Source organism: Cutaneotrichosporon cavernicola (assembly GCF_030864355.1).
Source record: "Cutaneotrichosporon cavernicola HIS019 DNA, chromosome: 2".
In the NCBI taxonomy this organism is placed as follows: Eukaryota; Fungi; Basidiomycota; class Tremellomycetes; order Trichosporonales; family Trichosporonaceae; genus Cutaneotrichosporon; species Cutaneotrichosporon cavernicola.
In genome coordinates, this window is record NC_083394.1 from 1,789,739 (window position 1) to 1,814,113 (window position 24,375).

The following is a 24,375-nucleotide window of genomic DNA, read 5'->3' on the forward strand; positions in this document are numbered from 1 at the left end:
CTGTTTTACCACTTACCCAGCTTCCCACCATACATCGTGATCCAGCAGATCACCATGCTTGACAATCAGACGATCGGGCGGCCAAGCAGTTTTCACACAGTGCGTCGTTGCCTCATTCACAAGCCGTACCGATGGCTGACCAGCAGCCCGCGGCCGTACTGAAAGAAACTGAGTGATCACACAATGGGAGTGAGACACTGTGCGTCCCATTCCATCAATACAATGACGAGGCGGCGCAAACGCGTGAGACGCGAACTATTCGCGTGAATCGACACCGACGACATCCATGGTATACCACCGTGTTGACATCTTCCATTGACAACTATATCTATCTGACCGCGGGATGCCTTCTCCTCACTTCAACCTCCTCAAGCTCTCCACCTAAAACCCTACAACCTCCACACATTTCAATATGTTCAACACCAACAAGGTCACCACCGAGCGCTCGAGCGCCTCCTCCGGCTCCTCCAGCTCCCCCATCTCGGCGGGCTTTAGCTCGCCCACCACCCCCGCGGGCCCATTGAGCTCGTTCACCACCCCCTCTACCCTCGCCTCGCCCATCCCGTCGCTGGTGCCCAGTGCCTCCACCAGCGCCTCGACCTCCGGGGGTCCTAGCAGTCGCTCCGGGGCCTCAACGGTCCCGTCGTACGTCACGCCGACGTCGGGGCCAGGCAGTCTCGTGGGTATGGCGATCCGCGCCTTCCCACGCACCAACTGGGACGGCGTGATTTTCGACGGGGACTCCACCGACCCCCGTGACCAGACGGAGTGGGCCGGCCGCGAGGCGAGCAAGCGGTGGGCGGCAGCTCTGGAGGCCGGCAACCTCGGTGACTTGGACACGGTTGACTTTGGGGTCGCCGTATTTGACCACGTCTGCGAGCCGTGAGTTTCCCACCATGTGTTTATTCTTTTCTGATTTTAGCATCCAAAGGACTCGGAGCAAGCAGGCCAAGGTGAGCGCCAAAACATGGGTGCTCTCCACAAATGTAGCCATTGAATTTAGTTTCAAGGCTGCCGAGTGGTGCCTGCGCGAGGCGTTCCCCAACAACCCACGGGTGGGGGGTTACCTGAACCGAACCCGAGTCATTGGGTTTGTACGGGAAGCGCTCAACTGGCAGTGGGTTGGAGGGGAGCATGGGGGTGGGAAAGGGGGGCCGAAAGATAAGCCTCCCATCTTGGGCTTGGGGACCGACTGGATTGAACGCTTTCTGCCGGGCTATATCAAGCCCGACTTTGATCCAGCCGAGATGGACGAGGAGGACGCCAGATTGTATCGGCGGGTCAGGAAGTGGGAGAAACGCAAATCGATCTTGAGGGGGAAAGACTGGATGGAGCGGAATCACCTCTGCGCCCGCCATATTGGACCCTGTAATTGCTTTGCAAAACCGAAACCTAGAGATTCATAGAGGGATAGTGGGAATGAAAATGTACCTGCACTGGTTTACAGGGTTTGCGGGTTCGGCCGTCGCATTGCGTTCGAGGGTATGGAAATATTCACTTTCAGGTCCTGCCAGCCAGGCCAGCCAGCGTGTACAAAACCCGAGTGTCTAGATGGCGCGATACCTTGGGATCGCGGCAGCAGCTGGACTAACGAAAACGTGTACATGCATAATCATGTCATGGTTAGATGCTGTACACTGGCCCATGGTGCAGGGCAGTCACGACAGGCCCGGACCACCCTTTATGACGACCTACCTAAACCTCTGAGCAATGCTGGAACGGTGCGAGCTGCGAGATGGGAAATACACAGTGTCATAGTACTTGGTCAGAAACGTGAACCAAGACATTACCAATATACTAGCACTGCCACCAACAGTCGCATGCTCCGTTCCGCGACGGTCTGTTGTCTGTCAATGACGCAGTCTTGGCTCGCTGGGAATGGGAATGGGAATGGGAATGCGGAGGAGGCTCTGATTGTGCTTTGTTGGTCTGTTTCCCAGTCTGGTGGCTGTGCTTGAGCTGCTGCTATCTTCAACTAGCAGCTGATTCTGTTCAGAGCTGTGCGCAAGTTTTTCGTAGATTATGGAACCCGATTACCCTGATACTGTAAAAATGCGTGGTGGCAAGGTGATGGCGGCCAATGATCATGAACCGCTCTTGTTCGAGTGCTTGATGGCCGAACAAAGGCGGACCATCCTGTGATGGGATCATGTCATGGGGAGGTGCATTGTGCGTGTAGATGCAGAGTGGAATAATCACCTGGATTATCATCAACCCCAGCTGCTATGAAATCTCAGCGTCGTGGGATAGTGGCTGGCTCTCGTTGGAACTTGCTCTCTTTTCACCAGGCTTCAATATTTTTGGGAATCCTATACCAAAACTCAAATGGTAATTGTTCTCCAGAAAGAGTCACTCTACGCCCGGTGGTGGGTACTACACACTAAACATCTGTGTACATCGAGTGTTCAGGGAGAATATTACTAAGCAGAGTTCACTACAAGCGACTCTCCGACAATCGACACATTCTGCCGAGCCTTAGATGTGGGTGGAGGGGTTTTTGCCGGGGTAACCGCGAACAGAGTATCCGAAAGGCGCGTGCGGCTCGTCAAGGTGCGCCTCGTAGTCCTTTAATCTGCAGGCGGCGGGAGGCCAGTCGCCGTCCTGGGGGATGGGACGCTCCTGCTCCTCCACGCTGGGGGTTATGCAGCGCTGCATCTTATAGTTGTACCAGCCCATATCCTCGATGAAGCCGGTCGCGTCAACCGAGATCTGGTTGATCTCCTCCATGGTAAAGAAGCGTAGCGGGAGGTCATGGGGTTCGGGGAAGTACCGCGCAACCCAGCGATCATCGAACTGGCACGAGGCGGCGGAGGGAGGCTGGTCGCCGTAACCGGTGCCAAATTCAAACTGGGCATTGACAGCAGGCCGGACGAAAGGGTATACGTCGATGAGAGTGAAGCGCCTCGGAGGGGGTAAGCAGATGAGGTGGGGCTGAATCGCGTTGTACGCCTGTTCGTCAGCTTGGCTTGTTCCATTTTGAACCGAGGGAAGGTGGGAGGTGGGTTCTCAGAAAATGGGGACACAGACAATCTCAACTGCACGGGCAATCACCCGGTCCGTGAAGTGGGTCCATTCCTCCGTAGTCGCCATGTCGCACTCCTTGGCGCTGCGGGCGAGGTAACGGAGCCTGGTGTGAGCTAGGTGCGATGAAAATAGTTTACAGCTCCTGGGTCTTGTCGAAGACGGCAACGGCAAAATCAATGTTGTCAACGAAGAAGAAGTCGTTGTTCTCAAATGCCCAGGCAAAGCGCTTGCTGGCGGCGCGACCAGCCCAAATCGCCTTCTCACGGTAGGTGCATTGCGGCCCAGGGTAGGGGAAATCGACACCGTCCCAGTTCTTGCACGGGAACTCGAGGAGCCCGGGGAAGGCGTCAATGCGGGACATAGGGTTTTCCTTCTCGGACGATTTGACAAAGGGCTTGAAGGTGAACCTGGGGTTGGTGAGGCGAACGAGGAAGGACGGCATGGGGTCTGATTATTGTGGAACAGGAATAGGAGTGATGAGAGGAGGACACGATCAACGAGAGAGGTTTGGGCTTGTTTAAAAATATGACATTGGGAGAGTTAGAGAGAGCGAGAGTCAGAGGGAATGTGTGAACGCCCGACGACAAGTGCCACGATGTGAGGTGTGGAATAAGTCGATGACTCTAGAGGAACAGGGGGACTTGGAGATGTGTGTAATGAAGACAGTCACGTGCGAAACAAGATGACGTGTTTATATGTTTGAGTGTGTGTGTCCATCTCACGTCTCATACATGTACTCTGACAATCTCCCAACCAAATCTATCTTCATCAGTGTGGCTTCACATACTCCTCTACCTACATCAGATTCAGTACATCATACCCAACCTCTTGTTCCCTTTTCCCTTGCAGAGCGGATACCTAGTGTATTACCGGGTCTGTGGTATGTACATTGGAGAGTGGCTGCATGCTCATCCCATCCCTAACGTCTAGCCCTACAACTTCACAGCGTCTCGACTCCCGGCGCAACCTTCCTCCCTGCCTTCTGGTTATCGGCCACGGCACTCTTGACGGCCTGTGTGATCCCATCGTTTCCAACCGCCTTGACGAGGTCGAGGGTACGCGCCTCAATCACGGACGAGGTAGGTGGTGGGTCAATTGGTGGTGGTGCCAGGATGCCAGACACGACACGGGCCACGGCCTTACCACCAAAGTTCATCCTGAGGGCGGTCGCAACGCGCTTCGCGTCCTCTGGTCCATGCTGGGCGATGTGCAGCAGTGCCGAGATTCCAGGCTCAAGGACGAGCGGGTCGCCAGCGGCGACGACGAGCTGGCCCAACGCCATGAGGACCTGTGTGGAGGTGGCGTTGGCCCACGCCTTCTCTGCGCCGGTGGAGGGAAGGTGAGAGATTACCTGCGCGAGACAGCTCGCACCGAGACCCTTGACTCCACCCAGTGGCGTGCGCTGGATGAGCGCGATGAGGGAGGAGATTGTGGACTCGGAGGACATGATCCGCTCAGCGAGGACGGCGTCAGTGGAAAGATTGCTGAGCGCAATGATTGCATCTCGCTGCAGGCGGTCGAGGCGGTCGCGCGCGGGTTGGAAAGGATCGAGGGCCATAATGCCGTCGACCACCGGCGCGCCCAGTAGGTGTCGGTTCGCGGGGTTGACGGTGAGGTTGCGGATAAGGCCGACCAGCGAGTGCTGCACTGGTGGCGTTGGGGAGGAGGTGAGGAGGCTAACGAGACGCTTCGGCAGATCGCTGGGAGGAGCGAGGAGTGCGTTTGACTTGGTGTCGTCGCGTGCTCCGTTCGCCAGCGCCGCAAGACCCACATCGAGCATCCGCGGGTCGTCAAGCCACACCGTGACCTTGTTCCACAGCTGTGCCGGCACGTCAGTCGACGGGTTTGACATGAGCACCATCAGGAAGTTGGTGACCATGTCGCGCGTCGTGGAGAGTATACTCGCGATACCCTCCTTGGTCTCGGCCGTCAACTTGCTCTGGTCCACCCAGCTCGGGACCGCGGGGTCCTCGAGGAACCTGACGAGCGCGGTGATAGTGTCTTCGTCCTTGAGGATAGCGGGGTCTACGCGCCCAGCCTTTGTGAAGTTGTGGAGGATGCTCGCGGAGTGATAGAGCATATTCAAGTCGCGGCCCAAGGCCATATGCGCCTCCTTCTCCGTGAAGCTGTCGAGACCAGCAGGAGGGGTAGACTTGTTCGATCCCGCCCAGAGCACAAACGACGGCAGGACAGTCTTCAAAACGTCGAGCCCAAGGTTGAAGCTCGGCTTGCCAGTAACGTTGACAACCGTCTGCAGAAGGTACTCGGCGAGAGTCCCGCGCGCCATGTCGGCATCAGTCTTGTCCCACTCGCCGGGAGTGTATGCGCGGTACGCGAGCTTCGGAAGCGTTTCGACCACCTTGGGAATACACAGCTGGTCGCGGGGAACCGTCTGCTGTCAGCGTCGCCCATGGGTCAACTCACCCTCGAACAGAGTGAGCTTGAGGAGGATGGACACAATAGGCGCCCATGGTCCAACGAGGTATTGCCTCCATAGTTCCTTGGGCAGTGCGTCTGCATTGAGGAGGAAGACCATGGCGTTGTGCGGGAACATGACGTCGAACAGCTTCTTGGCGTTGACCTCATTGTCGCCCTCGACCAGCCCGTCCGCTGCGAACACGCTCTGCCCCACGAGCTCGAAGAAAGCCTCGCCGTCTGTCACGTTCTCCGTCGCTGGCTGAGCGCCGAGCAGCTCTGCCAGCAACCCTGGTAGGGCGCCGGCTCCCAGCTCCCTCCGCAGCGCCGCTGTCGTCAGCTCTGACACTGGTATCGCTTACACTTCTGGTGCAGCGCTGTGGCGAGGCGCGCAAGCGTCGTCGTCGCCTGCTTCATCTCAGCAATGTTTTGGTGCCCATCCTTGAGCTTGGGCTCGAGCTTCTGGAGCTGCTGGACGAGTGTAGCTTCTGCCATGGTGATTGTTGTGGTGGTGGAAGCGACACGAAAAGTCGTTCCCTTCTGAAAATGCGGGGGGGGAAGGCAGCGGAAGGTTCCAAAAACAAGGGTTGACGTCATGTCACGTGGAACACCTAAACGTGGTCGTTCTCGCCCAGAACCGGATCAACGGAGACCTGGTCGCCAACTCGACTACAGTAAACTCGGAAAACAAGAAGAAAGATCACATCTACGCTGCTACATCACGCAAATCATACAGAATCATATCAGCTCAGAGGTACCCCGACGGCAAGAATGACGGGTGAAGGGTATTGTCAGCTTGTCAGTTCCCTCTCTGGTGGGCTCACTCATCAACCTGATGTTCTCTTGTCGCACCACAGCCGTTCCCCACCAATTAGCCTTGACCTTATCCAGCACGTTCCCCACATCACGCGGTAGGTCTTTTGATTCTAAAGCACTGAGCGCGGCGGCGTGCATCTCTGCCAATCGCAGCAACTTGAGTTCTGGCCACTTGTGCGGCTCAACGCCCGGAAAGAACCATCCCGTCGACGGCCGGATAGCTGGGTTCAGCCCCTGCTTCCATGTACTTACGATAGTGCGTGGTGAGCCATTACAGCGTGGGCTTGGGGAAGGCGTGTGCCGTCGCCAGAGTCGCTTCCCTAATCCGGCGACGAGACCAGCCCAGTCTCTCATTGTGAACCCAAGGGGTGCCACCTGTTCCCGTGGGGGTTTCCCTCGTCGACAATCAGTCAGCCATGTTGGGTGTACGGGGTACACGGTGTGCGCAGGATGGACGTACTGCCGTCAGAAGGAGGGGAGGGGGGAGGGGGGGAGGATTGGAGGTCGAGTTTGAGAGCCAGTGAGACTGCGCCGACGAAAAAGATGGCGTTCGCTACGACGACGAGATTGCGACGCCGCCTCCCACCAGTATCGGTAAGGGCCCCAATGGGCTCGGACTTGTCCGAGCCCATGCCAGCGAGCGAGATATGAGGGGTGTTGCTAGGGGTGAAGAGGAAGAGTTAGACGACAGATAGCTTGTACAATACTCTACAGGAATGTGGGCACTGCTCTGGACATGTTCCCACAGCGCCACATATCCCGATCGACATCTGCGCTGTAAAGGTCTCCCTGGATCCACTCCCTTGCGCCCTCCTATAAACTCGGAGGACAACAGAGTATTTTGACTGGAGACCATGCGACGGCGAATCAAGTATCCCGTCAAATGGGACGCCGGCACCCGAGCCAGCTAATCAGCGCTCGACTCGGCGCGCTTCAGACCATGACAACTCTCCACATCAGCACATAGCGGGCAAGGTTGTATCGAGGGGTAGAAATGTTGTATAGGAAAACAAACACTTGCCCGTGAAGCAAGATGGCATTACGGGATGTATACTGAAGCTGATGAAAATGCAGTTGAAGTACGCAATTGATATGCTGCGTGGGCGAGGATTGATGGGGGAAGGAGGATTCAAATGGCTTAAACGAGGAGGGCAAGTGCGGCAACAGCAAGGGCTGCAGCAGGCACAGCAACCTTTGTGGCGGCGGAGCTCGCCGGGGTGCCCTGAGAGGTGCCGGCAGCGGCAGCCGAGCCCGATGTCGAGGCCTTAGCGGACGCGACGGCAGCAGAGCCCGTCGACTGGCCAGCGGAGTGGGACGCGCTGCTAATCCCGGAGGCAGCGTTGCCAGAGGAGCTAGGCGAAGCAGCGGAGGGGGAGGAGTTGGCGGCAGAGGAAACAGGAGGCGCGGACTCGATGCCGGCAAGCGTCCCGGCCAGGTAGTTGTTAGCGCCGTCCTGCCGTCAGTTCCAAATAATACATGCGCCGGTACGCAAATCCCTACGCACCCAGTTGTTCTTGTGGGCCGACCACACCATCATACCCGTGCCAGGGTAGCCGTGGGCCTTGGCTTGGGCAATGCATGCGCCGTTGTCAGCAGGGGCAGGGATCTGATCCTGGGAGTCCGGGGTAGCAAGGTCAGCCGGGTCCCATAGCCTGCCGACAGTGATGCTCGACTGGGGAATGTTGCACATAGTTGCGATCTGACCGAGGGAGAGGAATGCCGGGTCGGACGAGTTCCAGAGCGTGTTCTGCGGTCAGCTATGCCTTCCGCTATATAGCTGTTTTCCAATTAGTGCGACGCACCTCACACGTGTTCCACGCGCCCTTCTGGCCATTGTACAGCTGAAGCTGGTACCAACTGATCTTGTCACCGACGGCGGCCTGAAGCTTGCAGTAGACGCTGTCCGCCGAACCAAAGACCGAGCCGTACATCCACGCGGTGGGGGTGGACGAGATGGGCGCACCGGGGAGCTGCGCGGCAAGCTCGGTGTGGAACTTGGTCAGCCAGTCGAGAGAGAAGTCGCGCTCGTTCTGGAGGGGGTTGAAGTCTGACGTCAGTCTGGAGACAATGTGATGGCAGGTGATGTGGAGGAGGATTAAGGAGGAAGGTACGAGGAAGGTGCGAGGAGGGAGGGAAGGCTGATGGAAGGCAATGGGAAGGCTTACCCTCGAGGTCGATGTCAACACCATCAACAGCGTACTTCTTGACCCACGCCGCAATCCCCTGCGCAGTGGCGACTGGGTCAGTCTTAGTTGAGATGACCTTGTCTGTCATCAGCTACGCCGGCTCGAGTACCCACCGGCGTCGCCAAACGCAGAGACCATGAGTGCGATTCCGGCACCGTGGTACGCGGTCAGGATGGTCTGGCGCTGCTCGTCTGTGAACGACTGCCACGAAGCTGGGGTCTGAGGTCAGCCGTTGTGACAAGACGAGCTGCCTCGACTCACCGCCACCGCGCCATCCGTCTGCCAGAACGCCATCAAGGCGCGGTTGTACGGCTTGATCTTGTCCGGACCGGGCCACGAGTCGTATGTGAATTCGTCTGGTGTCAGCTAAGCCTCGATCAAGCTCACCATTGAGGTAGACGCTGTAGTGGGGAGCTTCGAAACCGCGCTTGACGACGGCGGCCGAGGCACATGCTAAAGAGAGTAAGGTAGTGAGCGTGGGGAGAAGCATGGCTTCTGGTAGAGAAAGGGGGAGTCAAGATTGAGAGAAGGAGAATGATGCATGCTACGTGATGGTGATGGTTGAAACAGTAGACGCGTCCACGATCGTGCACAGGGCATTCGCTTGGGCCCGGTCCTATTTTTGGAACCATAATGCTCAAATACAATTAATTGGATTCAAAACATCGTCAGTCAAGAGAGATCAAGGAAATGACACATGACACATGGTGGTTAATTTCCATTATTAGCAGCTCTTGCGGGGTGTCCCGGAACCAAGTTTGTTTTTTGATTGAAACATATTCGGGAGCAAAAAGTGTGATGAGACCAATCTGGCTGTGTCTGAATCCAAGACAAGAGTTAGAGCTTTGATAGCGGCATCGGATGTCCGGCCGTGTTCGGTAGAGTTCGGCTATTGTTATTTATGGGACCCTAAGATGGAGGTCGATCTGGGTGAGCACTCACCAAAGTACCTGTTTCAGGTGAAAGAGTAGAGGCATTCCCAGTTTAAAGCCACAGTTGTCATCGTTTTGTCATTCAGCGCTCGGCAATTGGATTCCGGAGAACCCATTGATCCTTTTCCGACAAGATTATTCGCCAGCTGACATTCCGAACCCTCCAATTAACAGGATCAGACAACCTCCCTTGTAGACAGAGTACAGGATCAGGAGCAGACCACGAGTGCCCCACACCCCCACGCCCACGCCAACGCCCACCCCTCGCCCCACCCCCACACTCTCCACACTCCCCGCACTTCCTTACCCATCACCAAGCGACTACCCAACACCTACAGACGTGACGTGGTTAAGCACATGGGCTCCATCATTTGATCTAGAGACGGAGCCGGGCCCGGCTGCGAGACTACACAGGCGGCCACCTGGCCGCGCGATTCTATTGAGGATACAACGTGAATTACAGTAGAGTTTTACTTGGTGAGGAAACCAAGGTAGTCGAGAACGAGGAGGGTGATCATACTGCGTGTCAGCGCTTTGTTCTTCTACTGCTGCGTCTTCTGATCGACTCGAAACTCACGCGTGAGGGGCAATGCGGACGTAGTAAGTGCCGAAGCCACGGTAGAAGCGCCCAAGGCCCTCCTGCTTAGCGACCTTGCGGAAGCAGTCAAACATGCCGGTGTACTGGAGCTGGCCCTGGGGTCCCTTGGTCTGCTTCTGGAGGCGAGTCTTGACAAAGTCGAAGGGGAGCGAGAAGAACGAAGCGAAGAAGCCGGCGACGGCCGACGCGGCGAGCGTGCGCGTCTTGAGCGACCAGTTGGTGCGAGCCTCAAACTGGGCCTTGGCCTCGGAGAAGAAGGCGAGCTGACCAAAGTTGAGAGCCATGGCACGGACGACGGTGGGGAAGCAGCCAGCCCAGAGAGCCGTGACGCCCTCGCTCTTGCTGATGCGCACGAGAGCGTCAATGACGTTCTTGTAGTTTGCCCGCTCAGCTGGGGGCTTGAGGCCGTCCGACTGCATACGGATGAGTGCGAGGTCACAGGGGTTTCCAATGAAGGCGGCGATACCACCAGCACCGAGACCAGCGGCAGCACGCTCTGCGAACCCGACAGTCGTGCCGTTCACCTTGGCCCGCTCGTTGATCGCAATCATAAACTTCTCAAAGAAGCCGAGACGCGCGGTGGTGTAGATGGCCTGACGGAGGAGACCAGCGGAAAGACCAGTGTAGAGGTCGAGGAACTTGCCCGACGTGATGATCTGGCGGGTGACGCCGAGAGCAGTGGGCTTGGGTCCACCGGCGGTACCTTCACCGGCGAGCTGGATGCGAACCTTGACCATGTCGATGGGCTGGACGATAGTGGTCGCGACCATACCCGAGATACCGCCGTTGACAAAGGGAAGCACCGCGCGGACGGCGGGCTGGTGAAGGAAGTCGGTTTTAGTCTCGGACATGGTGGTGGCGAGATGGGAGAGTGGTGCTTGAGGAAGAAAGGAAGGAAGAGGGATGGGGAGTGTTGTGGATGGGTTACTTATGAAGGGTTGTAAAAGGTCAAAGGGGAATGGGTGGGTGGGGAAGGAAGAGGAAGGATGGGCAGCCGTAAGCAGTTGTGGGTTACGGGGGCGTCCGGAGGAGAGCGGGAGGGAGGGTTGGCGATCTGGCCAGCCACTGATACCGATCCACCGATCCGTCGGCAACGCGGTTGTCATCAACTCCCAGGCTAACCCGTCACCCCACCCCCTAACATGCAGGCTCACTTTGGGCTAGACTCATTCTTACTGACCCCCCAAACCCCGCACTCACCACTCACTCATCTCCCTCCAATTCCTCCAATATGGTCTCGGCTAATACAGACCTCGATACTGTTACTTGCGCTAGGTGCGTGTTGGTTTGAATCACTCGTGACATACCCTCCCTACCAGGTTCAGGCACTATCCCCCTCATACGGAACGCACTGTTCGGGCCCGGATGTTGGGGCGGATGTGGGTCCTAAGGTCAAAGTAAAGGTACAGTCTCCTTTGCCCCAAAAACAACCAGCACGTCAAGATACAACCATTACTTGAATCACCCCATCAACGTAATGTCCAAGCGGAGTCTCGGCGTACCAGTAATCCCGCTTCCGCCCATCCTACAAGACATTCAATCCAGCATCCATCCCATCCCCGATATCAACGCGGGGGCCCTCTTGACAGTCGTCGGAGAATCCGACCGTCATCGCCATCACCATTGACGTCCATGTCATTACCTGGCCTTGGGCCGCGGCGACTATCGGGGACTAGTCCAAGCACGAGTGCTGATAGCGGGCTTTTCATATCCGCTCTTCCAGGTGCGGAACGGCTCAGAGTATCTGCGTGCCGTCCTCCTTGTTATACCCCGCACTGGCGGCGGATATCGGCATAAGGGGTTGTGCGGATTGCTGAGGGTGCCGAGGCCGTCGAGGGTGTGTCATATCGGATTGGACACAGGGTTCATGACGTTGAGCACGTATGAGTTTCCAACGACCTAGTCTGCTTATCCAACAAGTTTCTCTCAGAGTTGGCGGCTTTGCCATGTGCCTCTCTGCATGTATGACGCCGCACTCGCCGCCTCCGGCCCCATAGTCGCCGCCGATGTTGCGGCTTTGATTCACCGCCCCCATCACTTCACCACCCCGCGGGGCCCATCACTCAGCTGCTCAAAAGTCAGCCCGCCCGCGTCCTCGGCGGACTGGATCCTCAGGGATCGGCGGATTTCAGGTATTCCCACGCTGGCGATATCCAGTATGCTGGTCGGTCATTGGGGCCGGGAGATCCGGCCCGTCTACGACACATTCGGCTTGCGCGGGTGGTGCGGCCCGTCGTGCATGTCGACGCGTCTTTGCTCGTCGCGTCGTCTACTGCAAAGTGTGTTTATTGTTGTGGCTGAGGCACCCGCTCAAATAGGCTTGGGAGCCGCAATGTTTATGAAAGGTAGGTAAGTGGCGTTGTAGGGGAGGGAGGGGGCGAGATCTGGAGATGGAAGGGTGAGATTGATGGATGGGCTGATAATAAAAGCCAAGTTTGATTTACTTTTGTTCGCTTCGCTTGATATTTTATCGGTTGAAAGTAGAAAACTCATCAGGACGTCGGATGCGGGACACTTGGATACTGGCGATCGACTAAAGTTGCCGAGTGAGGTGCGAGATTTAAAATGTACGCTCTGATCGCTCACTCGACTCAAACAGGCCAACGTGAGTCGCAAATGATCATTTGGCCGTTATACGGAGTCGAACGCTGACCCTCCAGTCGACTACTCTTCTCCCACCAGCAGCCTGACACCACAATCCACACTGACATCTGCGCATTAGGTCACGTGTCGACATTGATCCTGGCCAGCTGGTTTCCGTGTTCCGAGTCGGAAGCGCAAGCCACTCCATCCCCCTCCGGATGCGCGCGTATCCGGTGTAACCAAGTTGATGGGCAGCACTGGTGTATGATCACGTGCAGGTATCGCGTATCGCTCACTCTGTTACCGGCGTCCTTTCGGAATGTCCAGTCGGAATGTCGGGAACTGCCAGCACTGGGCTTCTCATCTCACTCCGGCACACCGGTTCACACATATCAGAATCTCCCACTTTGTCGGCTTGATCGTGTCGGATCAGTGCGCTACATCACACAGACGCGCGCATTCAGCCCAATCCACTGGCGCCACCTCAGGCTACAGTCACGTGCAGAATCGCTCACTTGGGTTACCGGTTTCCGAGGCGGAGGCGTTGACGACTGCGCTCCATCGAGTCGGACGTGTCCGAGTACGCACCACCCTGACCCTCGCGTATCAAGTTGACAACGCGCAAGTTGCGAGGCCGAGACGCAGCGGTGTCCACTTTGGATGTTTTCCGACTCGGGTTGGGGTACTCCCCATCGCGCTCGAAAACCTCAAACTAATCAACACCACAACCCGTGTTGCTAATCCGGACGCGATGCGAATTTCAACCACAAATGGCCTGGCCCTCGCTCCCTATGACGTACATTATCGGTCAAGGTGCCAACTTTGGATGCCTGCTCCCGAGTCCAGCCCACCCACAGCCGTCGTCGTCTTTAGAAACCAAGTTGATCTGGTGTCGCGATATCCAGATTGGAATACCCGTGCGTGCCGTAACGTCTGTTCATCTCTTCTCCTCGACCAAACAATGACACAACAAACAAATGCAATCACGCCCAGCCATGCGCTGGTGGTTGCCTCACTTGGGGTTACTATGATCATTGTGCGTTTAAGCATCTGGGCTTCAAGGGCATTCTTGATATGTGCAGTGCTCGATCCCAAACGCCACCTCAGCTCAGCCAGCCCGTGTCTGGACCTGAAGACGCGTTCGAAACTTACCACGATCGAGGAGAAGCGATGAATTAAACAGATAATACTCATTCCGAAATCCGGCTGTCATTCCTGATCAAGTAATTGTACGGGAACGTGCTCTAGTCTGCCATTCAGTAATATCGATCGCAGATCGGCTGAAGCAACACTGCGCCGGGAGAATCAATTCAATCTTAATCGATTTCCCCGCTACAAAACGACGCGTCCTCGTGACCTTCCAGACGCGTCATCACACCTTTCTAAACCTCCCAATCTGGCAAACGCGCAGCATGAACAACATACGAGTACGTTATCTTCCTCTCAAGATTCTGGGAGCTGGAATATAACGCCAGCCGTTGCCAACCCACACAAGGGCCCGTTGATGCGCCACCATGCTAATACGTCACATGCCTCCGTCCTCCCGTATGTGACACAAGTGGGGGACAGTGCTTGGATTCCTCACGCCCATGTGCTCAGCTATACTACCATCAGAGCTGATCAGTTTGCGATTGTGCATCGGCTGACGAAACTGAACAACGGCTGATCCATTGCCGCGGGTCGGGGTCGTGGGTCGCAACATAAAAAGGTATCGCTTAGCATGATGGCCTTGCCTGGCCGAGCATTCTCAAGACTAAACAACTGACCACCATGTCTGCCCCAAACGAGCATTTTGAGGATGAGCATATCCCCGGCACAGAGTTGATGCGCGACCATGACGGTATCAAGCTGCGGCGTGCACATGGTGGTACAGGCCAAGTGTTAGTTTCTGGCTGGTTGCAGCTGATCCCAGGTTGGTACCCCAGCCAAGCAACCGGTCCAACGACCCGTTGAACTGGAACTGGAAATGGAAGGCGGCCGCAGCGTGGACGCAGACCATCTACGTCATCTTCACCGTGTGTTCTGCGCTCAGCATGGCGCCAATGAACGGGCTCGCGTCCAAGGAGTGGCCGGAACAGAGCATGGAGCGCATCGGCCTCCTCACCGGCGCTTGCGTCATGTCTCTGGGTTACGCCAACTTTATCATTGTTCCTTGCAGTAACATTTTTGGGCGCCGGGCAACAAGTATCGTCTGCAGTATCCTCACCGTCGCTTTCGCCGTGTGGGAAGCCGTCGCCAAGAGCTACAACTCGTTCCTGGCGGCTCGTATCATGACTGGAATCCCAACCGCCATCAACGAGACCATGATGGTACAGGTAAGCCCAATTCTTAACCCCACACGGCGCTGACATCTGGTCATTGCCGACCTATTCTTTGTCCATGAGCGTGGTCGCTGGATGGGCCTGTACTTCAAGGCCTACTTCTTCGGCCTGTTCATCGGCCCAATCATGAGCGGCAACATGGCTCAAAGGTACGGCTGGCGCTCGTTCTGGTGGCTTAGTGTTGCGCTCGGCGTCTTCAACGTCGTCAACCTCATCTTCGTCTTCCCCGAAACCCGATTCCGGCGCGAGGACCTAATTCAGGACGAGTCCAATCCTGAGATCACCGAGAAGCACGCTCAGGAGCCCATGCACCTCGAGAACAGCCAAGAAGCGGCACCCTCCACACCCACCGCACCCACAGACGTTGAGGCAAGTTCAACTTCAGTGACAGGCCACGGCCGGCCATCCAAGCAGCAATGGAAGCTGTGGCAACCCATCAACCCCGAGTGGAAGCGCACGCTGGTCAAAGACGTGCTCTCACCATGGACAAAGTTTTTCAACCCCATCATCCTCTGGGCCGGGTGCGCAACGTACGGCGCGGCCAACGTCCTCCTCTTCTTCAACCTCACGCAGCAAACTCTTGCAAACCCGCCTTGGAACTTTTCTCCCTCCGCAATGGGGTATGCCAACTTTGCCTTTGTTGTTGGTGGCCTCATAGGCCTCTCAACAGCCGGTTGGCTCTGTGACTGGGTCGCCAAAGCCATGACCATCCGCAACAACGGGATCCGCGAAGCCGAGTTCCGCCTCATCGCCCTCATTCCCTACATCATCATTGCAGCTGTCGGTATCGTTATTGGCGGCCTCGGCCTCGAACGCGGATGGAGCTGGGCTACCATCCTGTGCGTCGGGTACGGTGCCACAGGAATTACCGTCACCAGTATCCCGACTATTGCGATCGCGTACGCGGTCGACAGCTACACGCACATTGCGGGCGACATTATGGTTGTCGCTACCGTTATCAAGAACACGACGGGCTTTGGTATGAGTTACTGGGTCTTCAGCATGGTTGCGGAGAAGGGCATCTTTGCTTGTGCCATGGTCCAGTTCGCGACTTGCATCGGACCCGCGGTCCTTGCCCTGCCCATGTACATTTACGGCAAGCGCGTGCGCCGCTGGACCCGCAACTCGTCGTACCACAAGGAGGGCTAGGTTGGGCGGGTCAGGGGGCCAAGGGGCCAAGAGAGATGGCCGAGGTGGTTAAAGTGGCGAGTCTGAACCGGGCCGAGGTTGTAGTGGTCTAATGTGAGAGTGTAATTGTTAGTGTGGAGTAGACGTCCACGACCGTCAGAGCCTATACAAAGAACGGCCATGTCTTGACCTTGCGATAGGCTTTTCTGGAGCCACGCCGCGGAGATGGAAACGGCCCCGCGAGAGCCTGCGCACGTCCTGGGCCTCGACTCTGCTCCACCGAGATCAATCCGTGATCATTCCCAGTTCCGAACCAAAGCCGTTCTCTGGAGCCGACCGCGCAGTCGATCCCACTTCTCCGCCCTTTCCGTCTCTGGCATGAGAGTGTTCTGTGGAGCAGCACTAGGCGTTACGAGGTGGGCTGCCTCAACGACGTCGCCACCTCAGCACGCCAAATGGCATCGATCCAACGCCAGACCGTCGGCCGGCTTCCCGATGCACCTCGGATGGTGCTGGAGAGCATGGCCCGCTCTAGGTCGGGGTGATATTGTTACTGGGAAGATTTGAAGAGCCTCCGATGTTGAAGTGAACAGGTTTCGAGCCTCCGATGTTGAAGTGAACAGGTTTCCGGCCCCATTCTGGATGCTGGTGGAGTGGGCAAAAGTAGCGTTGCTTGCAAAGTCGCAGGGGCCACCACACACGCACGTCCAGATACCTAACTTTCTAGCCCACTCGCTCCGCACGGTTCCCTTCTCCAACCAGTCCCAAAACCCCAAAGCCCCAAAGCTTGGCGCGTAGTCGCGTAGCAAAGGTAACGCCATGTGCTCGGTGTGCGCGCGTGCGTGCGGAAAGGAGACGGGTTCGGATCATGGCCCGCTGCCCGAACTTTAGTCCCCGATGTCCCTGGCCCGAGATAGCACAACAACCCTCCATTCCCACAATCTTCAACCAACAAACACCTTGGCTCACTCGATAACGGACACCTGCTCTTGCGATGTATACCACCACAGTGACCACCACTACAGCTCACACACTTGGCCTACACTTTCTTCTCATCGGTCCAAACGGCCGTCGTCGCCGTCGTCACCAACATGAGCCGATCTATGTGGGGCAGGAACCGGCCGACAAGCCGCGGTTATCAGCCCCACCCAGGGGTTAAATGTATCGTCACCCAAGGAAGGGTCGGTCGGAGCCGATCAACGGCATCTCGGTCGAGAGTTTAAGATTCAACACATTCGCCACCCCGTTTTTGTTGATCCGGAACACACCCACTAGTTCGAGCTCCGACCAAACAGTTTCGACCACTGCTCAGACTAGCCTTGAGCTAACCACATGGATAACTGGGTCTGAGCGTCCAGTCCCAGCCGCAACTTGTGTGTGTGGACGCGTCCACTGTTCTTACAGAGCTTCTAAGCTTTGGTACCCAGACCTCCAACGATTCAGTGACTGTCTGGGATACTCGCTCCCCAAGTGACCCGCGTTTCATCTTCTTTGGCGTTCTCGCGTTCTGGCGTTCTAACCTGTGTGCATGTGCATGAGGTGACGTCGTGGCGTGGCGTGGCTGTGGGGCGGGGAGCATGTGGGGGAAAGGGTGACAGCTGGAGGCGGGTGGCGCTGTGTGGGGGGTGGGGAATGCTAGCTCCGGCCGACATGCCGCGCATGCTGCCCCTCGCAACACACGCACCACTCCCACATCCTCGCGTCACATGGGGTCTCATCTAACACGAACACGGCGTCGACAGAGGCCTACGCGGGCCGAGAGAGCTGCGCAGCAAGTAATCGTAGGCAGTGCACGATATATAACCAAGGGGTCGGTTGCCACTTGGTCCCCCAACCAACTCGCACTCACTCCACTAGCTCTCACCAGCTCCCCCTACTATCTTGCTTTTACGCTATCGCGGTACCGCACTCCATTCCCAACAACCCTTCCAGAGTGGCAATGTTTATTGACGCCAATGTCGACACGATCGCTTCCACCAAGGCGATGAACGCCGGTTCTGCCAAGGCTTCTTCTGTGTGAGTACCTGCCACCTGCCACTCTGTTGCAATATTGACCCTCAGTGAGCCGTTCCAGACCTACGCCCACAGCCAGGCGACCAAGACTGTCATTATCGATGGCCACAACATGAAGATTGGCGACGTTGTCGCCGTCGCCCGCAACGGTGCAAAGGTCGAGCTTTCGCCCTCGGTCATCCGCCCCGTCCAGGCCTCTGTCGACTTCAAGGAGTCGAAGAAGCACACGTCCATCTACGGTGTCACTACCGGCTTTGGCGGCTCGGCCGACACTCGTACCAGTGACACTGAGGCGCTTCAGATCTCACTCCTCGAGCACCAGCTGTGTGGTTTCCTCCCCACCGACGCGACTTATGAGGCCATGCTCCTCGCGGCCATGCCCATCCCCATCGTCCGCGGTGCCATGGCCGTGCGCGTCAACAGCTGCGTTCGCGGCCACTCGGGCGTCCGTCTCGAGGTCCTCCAGTCCTTTGCCCACTTTATTAACCTTGGTCTCGTGCCTTGTGTTCCTCTCCGCGGCACCATCTCGGCTTCGGGAGACCTCTCGCCTCTCTCGTACATTGCTGGTGCCATTTGCGGCCACCCCGACATCAAGGTATTTGACACCGCCGCGTCGCCTCCGGCTGTCCTAGCCGCGCCTGAGGCAATCGCAAAGTACCAGCTCAAGACGGTCAAGCTCGCGTCCAAGGAGGGTCTCGGCCTCGTCAACGGAACCGCCGTCTCGGCTGCTGCCGGTGCTCTTGCCCTCTACGACGCCGAGTGTCTCGCCATGATGAGCCAGACCAACACTGCACTCACTGTTGAGGCTCTCGACGGTCACGTCGGCTCGTTCGCTCCCTTCATCCAGGAGATCCGTCCTCACGTCGGTCAGATTGAGGCTGCCAAGAACATTAGACACATGCTCGGCGGTTCCAAGCTCGCTGTCCATGAGGAGCCCGAACTCCTCGCCGACCAGGACGCCGGTATCCTCCGCCAGGACCGCTACGCTCTCCGCACCTCGGCGCAGTGGATCGGTCCCCAGCTCGAGGCTCTCGGTCTTGCTCGCCAGCAGATTGAGACCGAACTCAACTCGACCACGGACAACCCTCTCATCGACGTCGAGGGCGGCATGTTCCACCACGGTGGCAACTTCCAGGCCATGGCTGTCACCTCGGCAATGGACTCGACCCGTATCGTCCTCCAGAACCTCGGCAAGCTCAGCTTTGCCCAGGTCACCGAGCTCATCAATTGCGAGATGAACCACGGTCTTCCTGCCAACCTCGCCGGATCCGAGCCCAGCACCAACTACCACTGCAAGGGTCTCGACATCCACTGCGGTGCTTACTGCGCCGAGCTCGGCTTCCTCGCCAACCCCATGAGCAACCACATCCAGAGCACTGAGATGCACAACCAGAGTGTCAACTCGATGGCATTTGTGTCGGCCCGCAAGACGATGGAAGCCAACGAGGTTCTCTCCCTCCTCCTCGGCTCGCAGATGTACTGTGCGACCCAGGCCCTCGACCTCCGTGTCATGGAGGTCAAGTTCAAGATGGCCATTGTCAAGCTCCTCAACGACACCATCACCAAGCACTTTGCGGCCTTCCTCACTCCTGAGCAGCTTGTCAAGCTCAACACCACCGCCGCAATCACCCTCTACAAGCGTCTCAACCAGACCCCCAGCTGGGACTCGGGAGCGCGTTTCGAGGATGCTGCAAAGCACCTCGTCGGTTGCATCATGGACGCACTCATGGTCAACGACGACATCACCGACCTCACAAACCTCCCCAAATGGAAGAAGGAGTTCTCCAACGATGCGCGGGACCTCTACCGCTCGATTCTCGATGCGACCACTGCCGATGGCCGCAACGACCTCGAACCCGCAGAGTACCTCGGCCAGACGCGCGCCGTCTACGAGGCCGTCCGCTCTGACCTTGGTGTCAAGGTCCGCCGCGGCGACGTCGCCGAGGGCAAGAGCGGTAAGAGCATTGGCTCGAATGTCGCCCTCATCGTCGAGGGCATGCGCGACGGCCGCCTCATGAACGCCGTCGGCAAGATGTTCTAAGCAACCATCATATATCATTTTCAGCAACTGTTTCAGTAGCACGCAATGCATCGTTGTACTATTATGCCACTAGGCCGCGGCGCTGGATCCATGCTTTTACAACACGGCGACGTTGGTACGCCCATGATGGCGGCGAACCGGCATTCTTAGGCAACCTGATGAGCGTCGGGGCTGAGCACGAGATGAGGGTCTTGCCCCGTTTCGCTGGACGCAGCTCCTGTTCGACTCGCACTCGCACTGCCCTTCTTTTTCCCACTTGCAAACTGTCGACAGAAGCATAGCACGAACATGCCACTCCAGGGGCTGCCCAATCACGCCCAGATCAGCCGACACACACCACTACTGCATACCATGTATAACCTCCTAATTCAACCTTGACCTCTTGGCTGCTCGTCCTGGTTGTTCTGCTTATCACAACGCCCTGCCTATCACAACGCCCTGCCTATCCCAACGCCTGCCTATCCCCACATGGTGAACCCGCACTCTGAGCGAAAAATTCTCGCTCAGTACACGTAAATTCTCGCTCAGTACACGTAAACGAACTCGTCGTTCTTAAAGTCGGTGAGGTCGTCGAGCGCTGAGGTCAGCTACAGTAACTGTACGTGTTTGTCAGACCAAACCCACCATTCTTGCCCAGCACACCGTCATTGGCATAATTCTCAAACTTGTTTTCCATGGACGTGTCGCGAATAAACTCGGGCTTGCCAGCGGCGATACGCTGCTTCCGACGCTGGCGGTTAAGCAAGACTAGGATAGAAAACGTCGCGCCGACACAGACGAGCTGCGCGGCGAAAATGCCCATGCAACCGCGTAGACCGGGGATATAGTACGGCGCGTCCTTTGCGTTGAAGAGCATGGGTCCGAGGATATTTCCCGCCGCCGCGCCGCACTGGTACAGTCCGAGGAGGGCAGATTTCTTGGTCTGTCCACCAGTGTTGGCCATGACCCAAGCGATGAGGAGGGGGTTACAGCCAAACACGCTCGAGAGGAGATAGTAACCAAAGAGGCCGATGCCCTGGTGGAAGTTTCCGCTCGTTCCTTGGGTGTAGAGGAGGATGGAACCGACGAGGCACGGGATCTGTAGGATGGCGAGCGGGATGGCCTTGTTGGAGAAACGCTGGGCAACCCAACTCGCCCCGACAATAATTACCAGCTGGAGAGCGCCAAAGGGAATATTGAGGAGGTTGGAAATATACTTGTCGAAACCCATGTTGTTGATCAGCGTCGGTCCAAAAGCTGACGAGATAGCCGCGCCGGCGTTGATGAGGATGGCAATCCCAACAAACAGGTATGACTTGGGGTCATATGCTACCTCCCACAGCTGGTTCCACTTGTACTCGTTATTCCCGACACCGGTCTGGTTGGCGCGCAGGCGTTCTTTGGCCAACTCCTTCTCCTGGACAGTGAGGAAACGGGCCTTGTCTACAGTCGAGTCGATCCAGAACCAAGCGAGTGGAGCGGAGATGAGCGTGAGTCCACCACACAGAATCGCCAGTCCCTGCCACTTGAACAGTGGACCGCCGTCCGACAAATGCGCAAAGCCGTAACCGAACACGGCGGCCATGATTGACGACAGGCCATTGGTGCCGTACCACAGCGCGACGCGGAGTGGTTGCTCCGAGCTATCATTAGCCACATTTAGGGGTCTACTTACCGGCGATACCACTGGGCAGTGAGGACGCTGAAGAGTGGGAGGCAGCCGGCTTCGAAGAGACCCAGGAAGAAACGGATCGCCATGATGGATGCGTACGAGTTGGCGGCGCAGAGAATCGTCTCCATCGTGCCCCACAGAACAATGAGTGCCGTCATGAGCACGCGCGTGTCGACCCGCACAACGAGGTACGAGCTGAATGGCTGCCACGCCATCTGTGCAAAGGGAATCACACTGCTGACCAGCGAGTACTGCGTCCCTTTGAGTCCGAGGTCCTTGGACAGTCCGAGGAGATTCATGATACCCAAGTCTGGAGTCAGCTTGAGCGAGCGAGCCGAGTCTGATGAACATGGAGACGTACTGGTCTTGTCGAGCGCCTGCATAAAGTACACGATCATGAGCGTGACGAGAATATGTTTATCTGTCTTGCGCAAGATCGCGCGGTTCTGCCATCAGCTCAGCATTAACCCAACCCACCTGCTCCTCCGTAACGTGCACGCGCTCCTGCTCCAGGACCGTATCCTGTTTGGTGTCCATGTGCATGACCGTGTCGACCATCTCGTTGTGCTTGTCGCTCATGTCGTTGTGCTTGTCGCTCATCGTTTGTAGCAGTTGAGCCTCGATCTCGTCGCGCTGGTATTTTATATCTCAGCTCGAGCTCAGCCCACCACGCATATCGAGACTGCCGTGACAACAAGCGGCGCGGGGCCCACGCGGGGGATACCCGGCAGATGTAGATGGCCGAGATGTGCCATGGGCGATGGCAAGAACAAACAGAAGAGCGAGATTTGCTCCAGATACCGAGTTCGCAATTCTTCCGACGGAAGCTCAAAACAGCGATAAACAGCGGTCTCTCTTCGTCCTGCAGTTTAACAGCGAAAAACATTATCCAAACAGCGATAAACAGCGATAAACAGCGATAGATACTGCCGGGAGACTGCCAAACAGCGGCTGAGCGGCTGGGCACGGCTGGTAGCGGTGTCATGGCACTATCGTGCCGCCCCAACAGCGGCGGACATGTGTGCGATAATCGCATGGTGAGAGAATATAAGGACTGAGCATACAGTACATGTCGGCACCACATCACCATGGTCGTCGACACGAACGCATACCTCCAAGTAACCGGCAGCCAGATCACACTTGATGGCCGCCCGATCCTGCTCAAGGGCGCGTCCCTTGGCGGGTGGAGTGAGTGTCTAGCTGCTCGCGACTGACGACAGTGTTAATGGAGAACTTTATGGGCGGCTTCACGGGGCAGGAGAACCAGGCGCGTTCGGCGCTCGCTGGCGTCCTTGGTCCCGAGAAAGCAGCCTACTTCTTCGACCGCTGGCTCGAGCATTACTTCACGGACGGCGATGCAGCATTGCTCGCAAAGATCGGCTTCAACTGTGTCCGCATTGCGGTCAACTACCGCCATTTCGAAGACGATCTCGAGCCACGCGTCCTCAAGCCCGACGGGTTCCGACACCTCGATCGCGTCGTTGATCTGTGTGCTCGGCATGGCATCTACACTGTGATAGACCTGCACGCCCTACCTGGTGGCCAGAACATCGACTGGCACAGCGATAACAATACCAACCAAGCCCTCTGTGAGTCTGAGTATCTCCAATACTGCGCTGACGTAGTTTGGGACCATAAGGATTTCCAGGATCGCGCCGTTTGGCTTTGGGAGCAGCTGGCCACACATTACCGCGACAATACCTGGGTCGCGGGGTATAACCCTATGAACGAGCCAACCGATGCCCAGCATACCCGCCTTCAGGCGTTCTATCTGCGGATCGAGAAAGCGATCCGCGCCGTCGACCCAGACCACATCCTCTTCCTCGAGTAAGACCAACCTCAATTTGAAGGCTGACGACAGCGGCAACTCGTTCGGGTATGACTTTTCGGCTTTCAAGACACCCCTTCCCAACTGCGTGTACTCGTGTCACGATTACTCGGTGTATGGCTTCCCTTCCGCGCCGGAGAGGTACACTGGCACAGACGAGCAGATTGCGTATCACGAGCGGACGTTCCAGCGCAAAGCCGATTTCATGTTAGCGACAGGCACGCCGATCTGGAACAGCGAGTTTGGGCCGACCTATGCGATACCTGCAGACAAGGATTGGGAGGCAGTTAATGCGGCGCGCTATGACGTCCTGCGCCTGCAGCTCGACATCAACCGCCGTCACGGCGCAAGTTACTCGCTCTGGACATACAAGGACATTGGGGTCATGGGTCTCGTGTACCCTGACGCCGGGACGCCACTTCTTCGTCTCCTCGCCCCGTTCATCGCAAAGAAGAAGGCCGTGTCCGCCGATGGGTGGGGATTCGACGAAACGCCCGTCAAGCATGTCTTCGGTCCGCTGGAGGAATGGTTCGCCCAGGTCTCGCCGGGGCTGGAGAAAGCTTACCCTCCCACGTGGAAGATCAAGAAACACGTCCTGCGCCAAGTGCGAGGGCTGCTGCTGAGCGAGCAGCTTGCGAGCGAGTGGGCATCGTATTTTGCCGGTATGGACGAGGACGAGCTTGACCAGCTCGCGCGCAGCTGGCATATTGGTGAGTAGTACTTTCGCAGCGTCGCTGACGGGAGACAACTGTGTGCAGCGCGAGAAACTCGTGGCGATCATGAGCGAGGACGCGCTTTCCACAAAGTGGTAAGCGGATCAGAACGTTAGAGGCGCGGTG

General features: G+C 57.1%; 9 protein-coding genes across 9 annotated transcripts; 4 read left to right on the top strand and 5 right to left on the bottom strand.

The window, feature by feature from the left end:
- Positions 1 to 412: 412 nt before the first annotated feature.
- On the top strand, positions 413 to 886 carry CcaverHIS019_0206980 (uncharacterized protein; the record flags this gene model as incomplete). The annotated part of the gene is made up of 1 exon (XM_060597739.1): positions 413 to 886. One exon carries the CDS (start codon positions 413 to 415, stop codon positions 884 to 886), a length of 474 nt encoding a protein of 157 aa, XP_060454602.1.
- A 1,589-nt stretch (positions 887 to 2,475) lies between these two features.
- Positions 2,476 to 3,466, bottom strand: CcaverHIS019_0206990 (uncharacterized protein; the record flags this gene model as incomplete). Its single annotated transcript, XM_060597740.1, has 3 exons — positions 2,476 to 2,949; positions 3,052 to 3,127; positions 3,162 to 3,466. The coding sequence occupies 3 exons, from the start codon at positions 3,464 to 3,466 to the stop codon at positions 2,476 to 2,478; spliced, it is 855 nt and encodes a 284-aa protein (XP_060454603.1).
- Positions 3,467 to 3,964: 498 nt separating this feature from the next.
- On the bottom strand, positions 3,965 to 5,934 carry CcaverHIS019_0207000 (uncharacterized protein; the record flags this gene model as incomplete). Its single annotated transcript, XM_060597741.1, has 3 exons — positions 3,965 to 5,416; positions 5,483 to 5,769; positions 5,802 to 5,934. The coding sequence occupies 3 exons, from the start codon at positions 5,932 to 5,934 to the stop codon at positions 3,965 to 3,967; spliced, it is 1,872 nt and encodes a 623-aa protein (XP_060454604.1).
- Positions 5,935 to 7,393: 1,459 nt separating this feature from the next.
- CcaverHIS019_0207010 (uncharacterized protein) lies at positions 7,394 to 8,931 on the bottom strand (the record flags this gene model as incomplete). Its single annotated transcript, XM_060597742.1, has 7 exons — positions 7,394 to 7,708; positions 7,760 to 8,002; positions 8,058 to 8,302; positions 8,421 to 8,492; positions 8,555 to 8,660; positions 8,703 to 8,797; positions 8,829 to 8,931. The coding sequence occupies 7 exons, from the start codon at positions 8,929 to 8,931 to the stop codon at positions 7,394 to 7,396; spliced, it is 1,179 nt and encodes a 392-aa protein (XP_060454605.1).
- Positions 8,932 to 9,843: 912 nt separating this feature from the next.
- On the bottom strand, positions 9,844 to 10,822 carry CcaverHIS019_0207020 (uncharacterized protein; the record flags this gene model as incomplete). Its single annotated transcript, XM_060597743.1, has 2 exons — positions 9,844 to 9,892; positions 9,951 to 10,822. 2 exons carry the CDS (start codon positions 10,820 to 10,822, stop codon positions 9,844 to 9,846), a joined length of 921 nt encoding a protein of 306 aa, XP_060454606.1.
- A 3,502-nt stretch (positions 10,823 to 14,324) lies between these two features.
- CcaverHIS019_0207030 (uncharacterized protein) lies at positions 14,325 to 16,024 on the top strand (the record flags this gene model as incomplete). Its single annotated transcript, XM_060597744.1, has 3 exons — positions 14,325 to 14,434; positions 14,467 to 14,869; positions 14,939 to 16,024. The coding sequence occupies 3 exons, from the start codon at positions 14,325 to 14,327 to the stop codon at positions 16,022 to 16,024; spliced, it is 1,599 nt and encodes a 532-aa protein (XP_060454607.1).
- A 1,918-nt stretch (positions 16,025 to 17,942) lies between these two features.
- Positions 17,943 to 20,057, top strand: CcaverHIS019_0207040 (uncharacterized protein; the record flags this gene model as incomplete). Its single annotated transcript, XM_060597746.1, has 2 exons — positions 17,943 to 18,019; positions 18,065 to 20,057. 2 exons carry the CDS (start codon positions 17,943 to 17,945, stop codon positions 20,055 to 20,057), a joined length of 2,070 nt encoding a protein of 689 aa, XP_060454608.1.
- Positions 20,058 to 20,581: 524 nt separating this feature from the next.
- Positions 20,582 to 22,287, bottom strand: CcaverHIS019_0207050 (uncharacterized protein; the record flags this gene model as incomplete). The annotated part of the gene is made up of 5 exons (XM_060597747.1): positions 20,582 to 20,634; positions 20,682 to 21,679; positions 21,712 to 22,018; positions 22,070 to 22,154; positions 22,186 to 22,287. 5 exons carry the CDS (start codon positions 22,285 to 22,287, stop codon positions 20,582 to 20,584), a joined length of 1,545 nt encoding a protein of 514 aa, XP_060454609.1.
- A 509-nt stretch (positions 22,288 to 22,796) lies between these two features.
- On the top strand, positions 22,797 to 24,348 carry CcaverHIS019_0207060 (uncharacterized protein; the record flags this gene model as incomplete). The annotated part of the gene is made up of 5 exons (XM_060597748.1): positions 22,797 to 22,896; positions 22,929 to 23,297; positions 23,334 to 23,535; positions 23,570 to 24,246; positions 24,281 to 24,348. The coding sequence occupies 5 exons, from the start codon at positions 22,797 to 22,799 to the stop codon at positions 24,346 to 24,348; spliced, it is 1,416 nt and encodes a 471-aa protein (XP_060454610.1).
- Between the last annotated feature and the right edge of the window lie 27 nt (positions 24,349 to 24,375).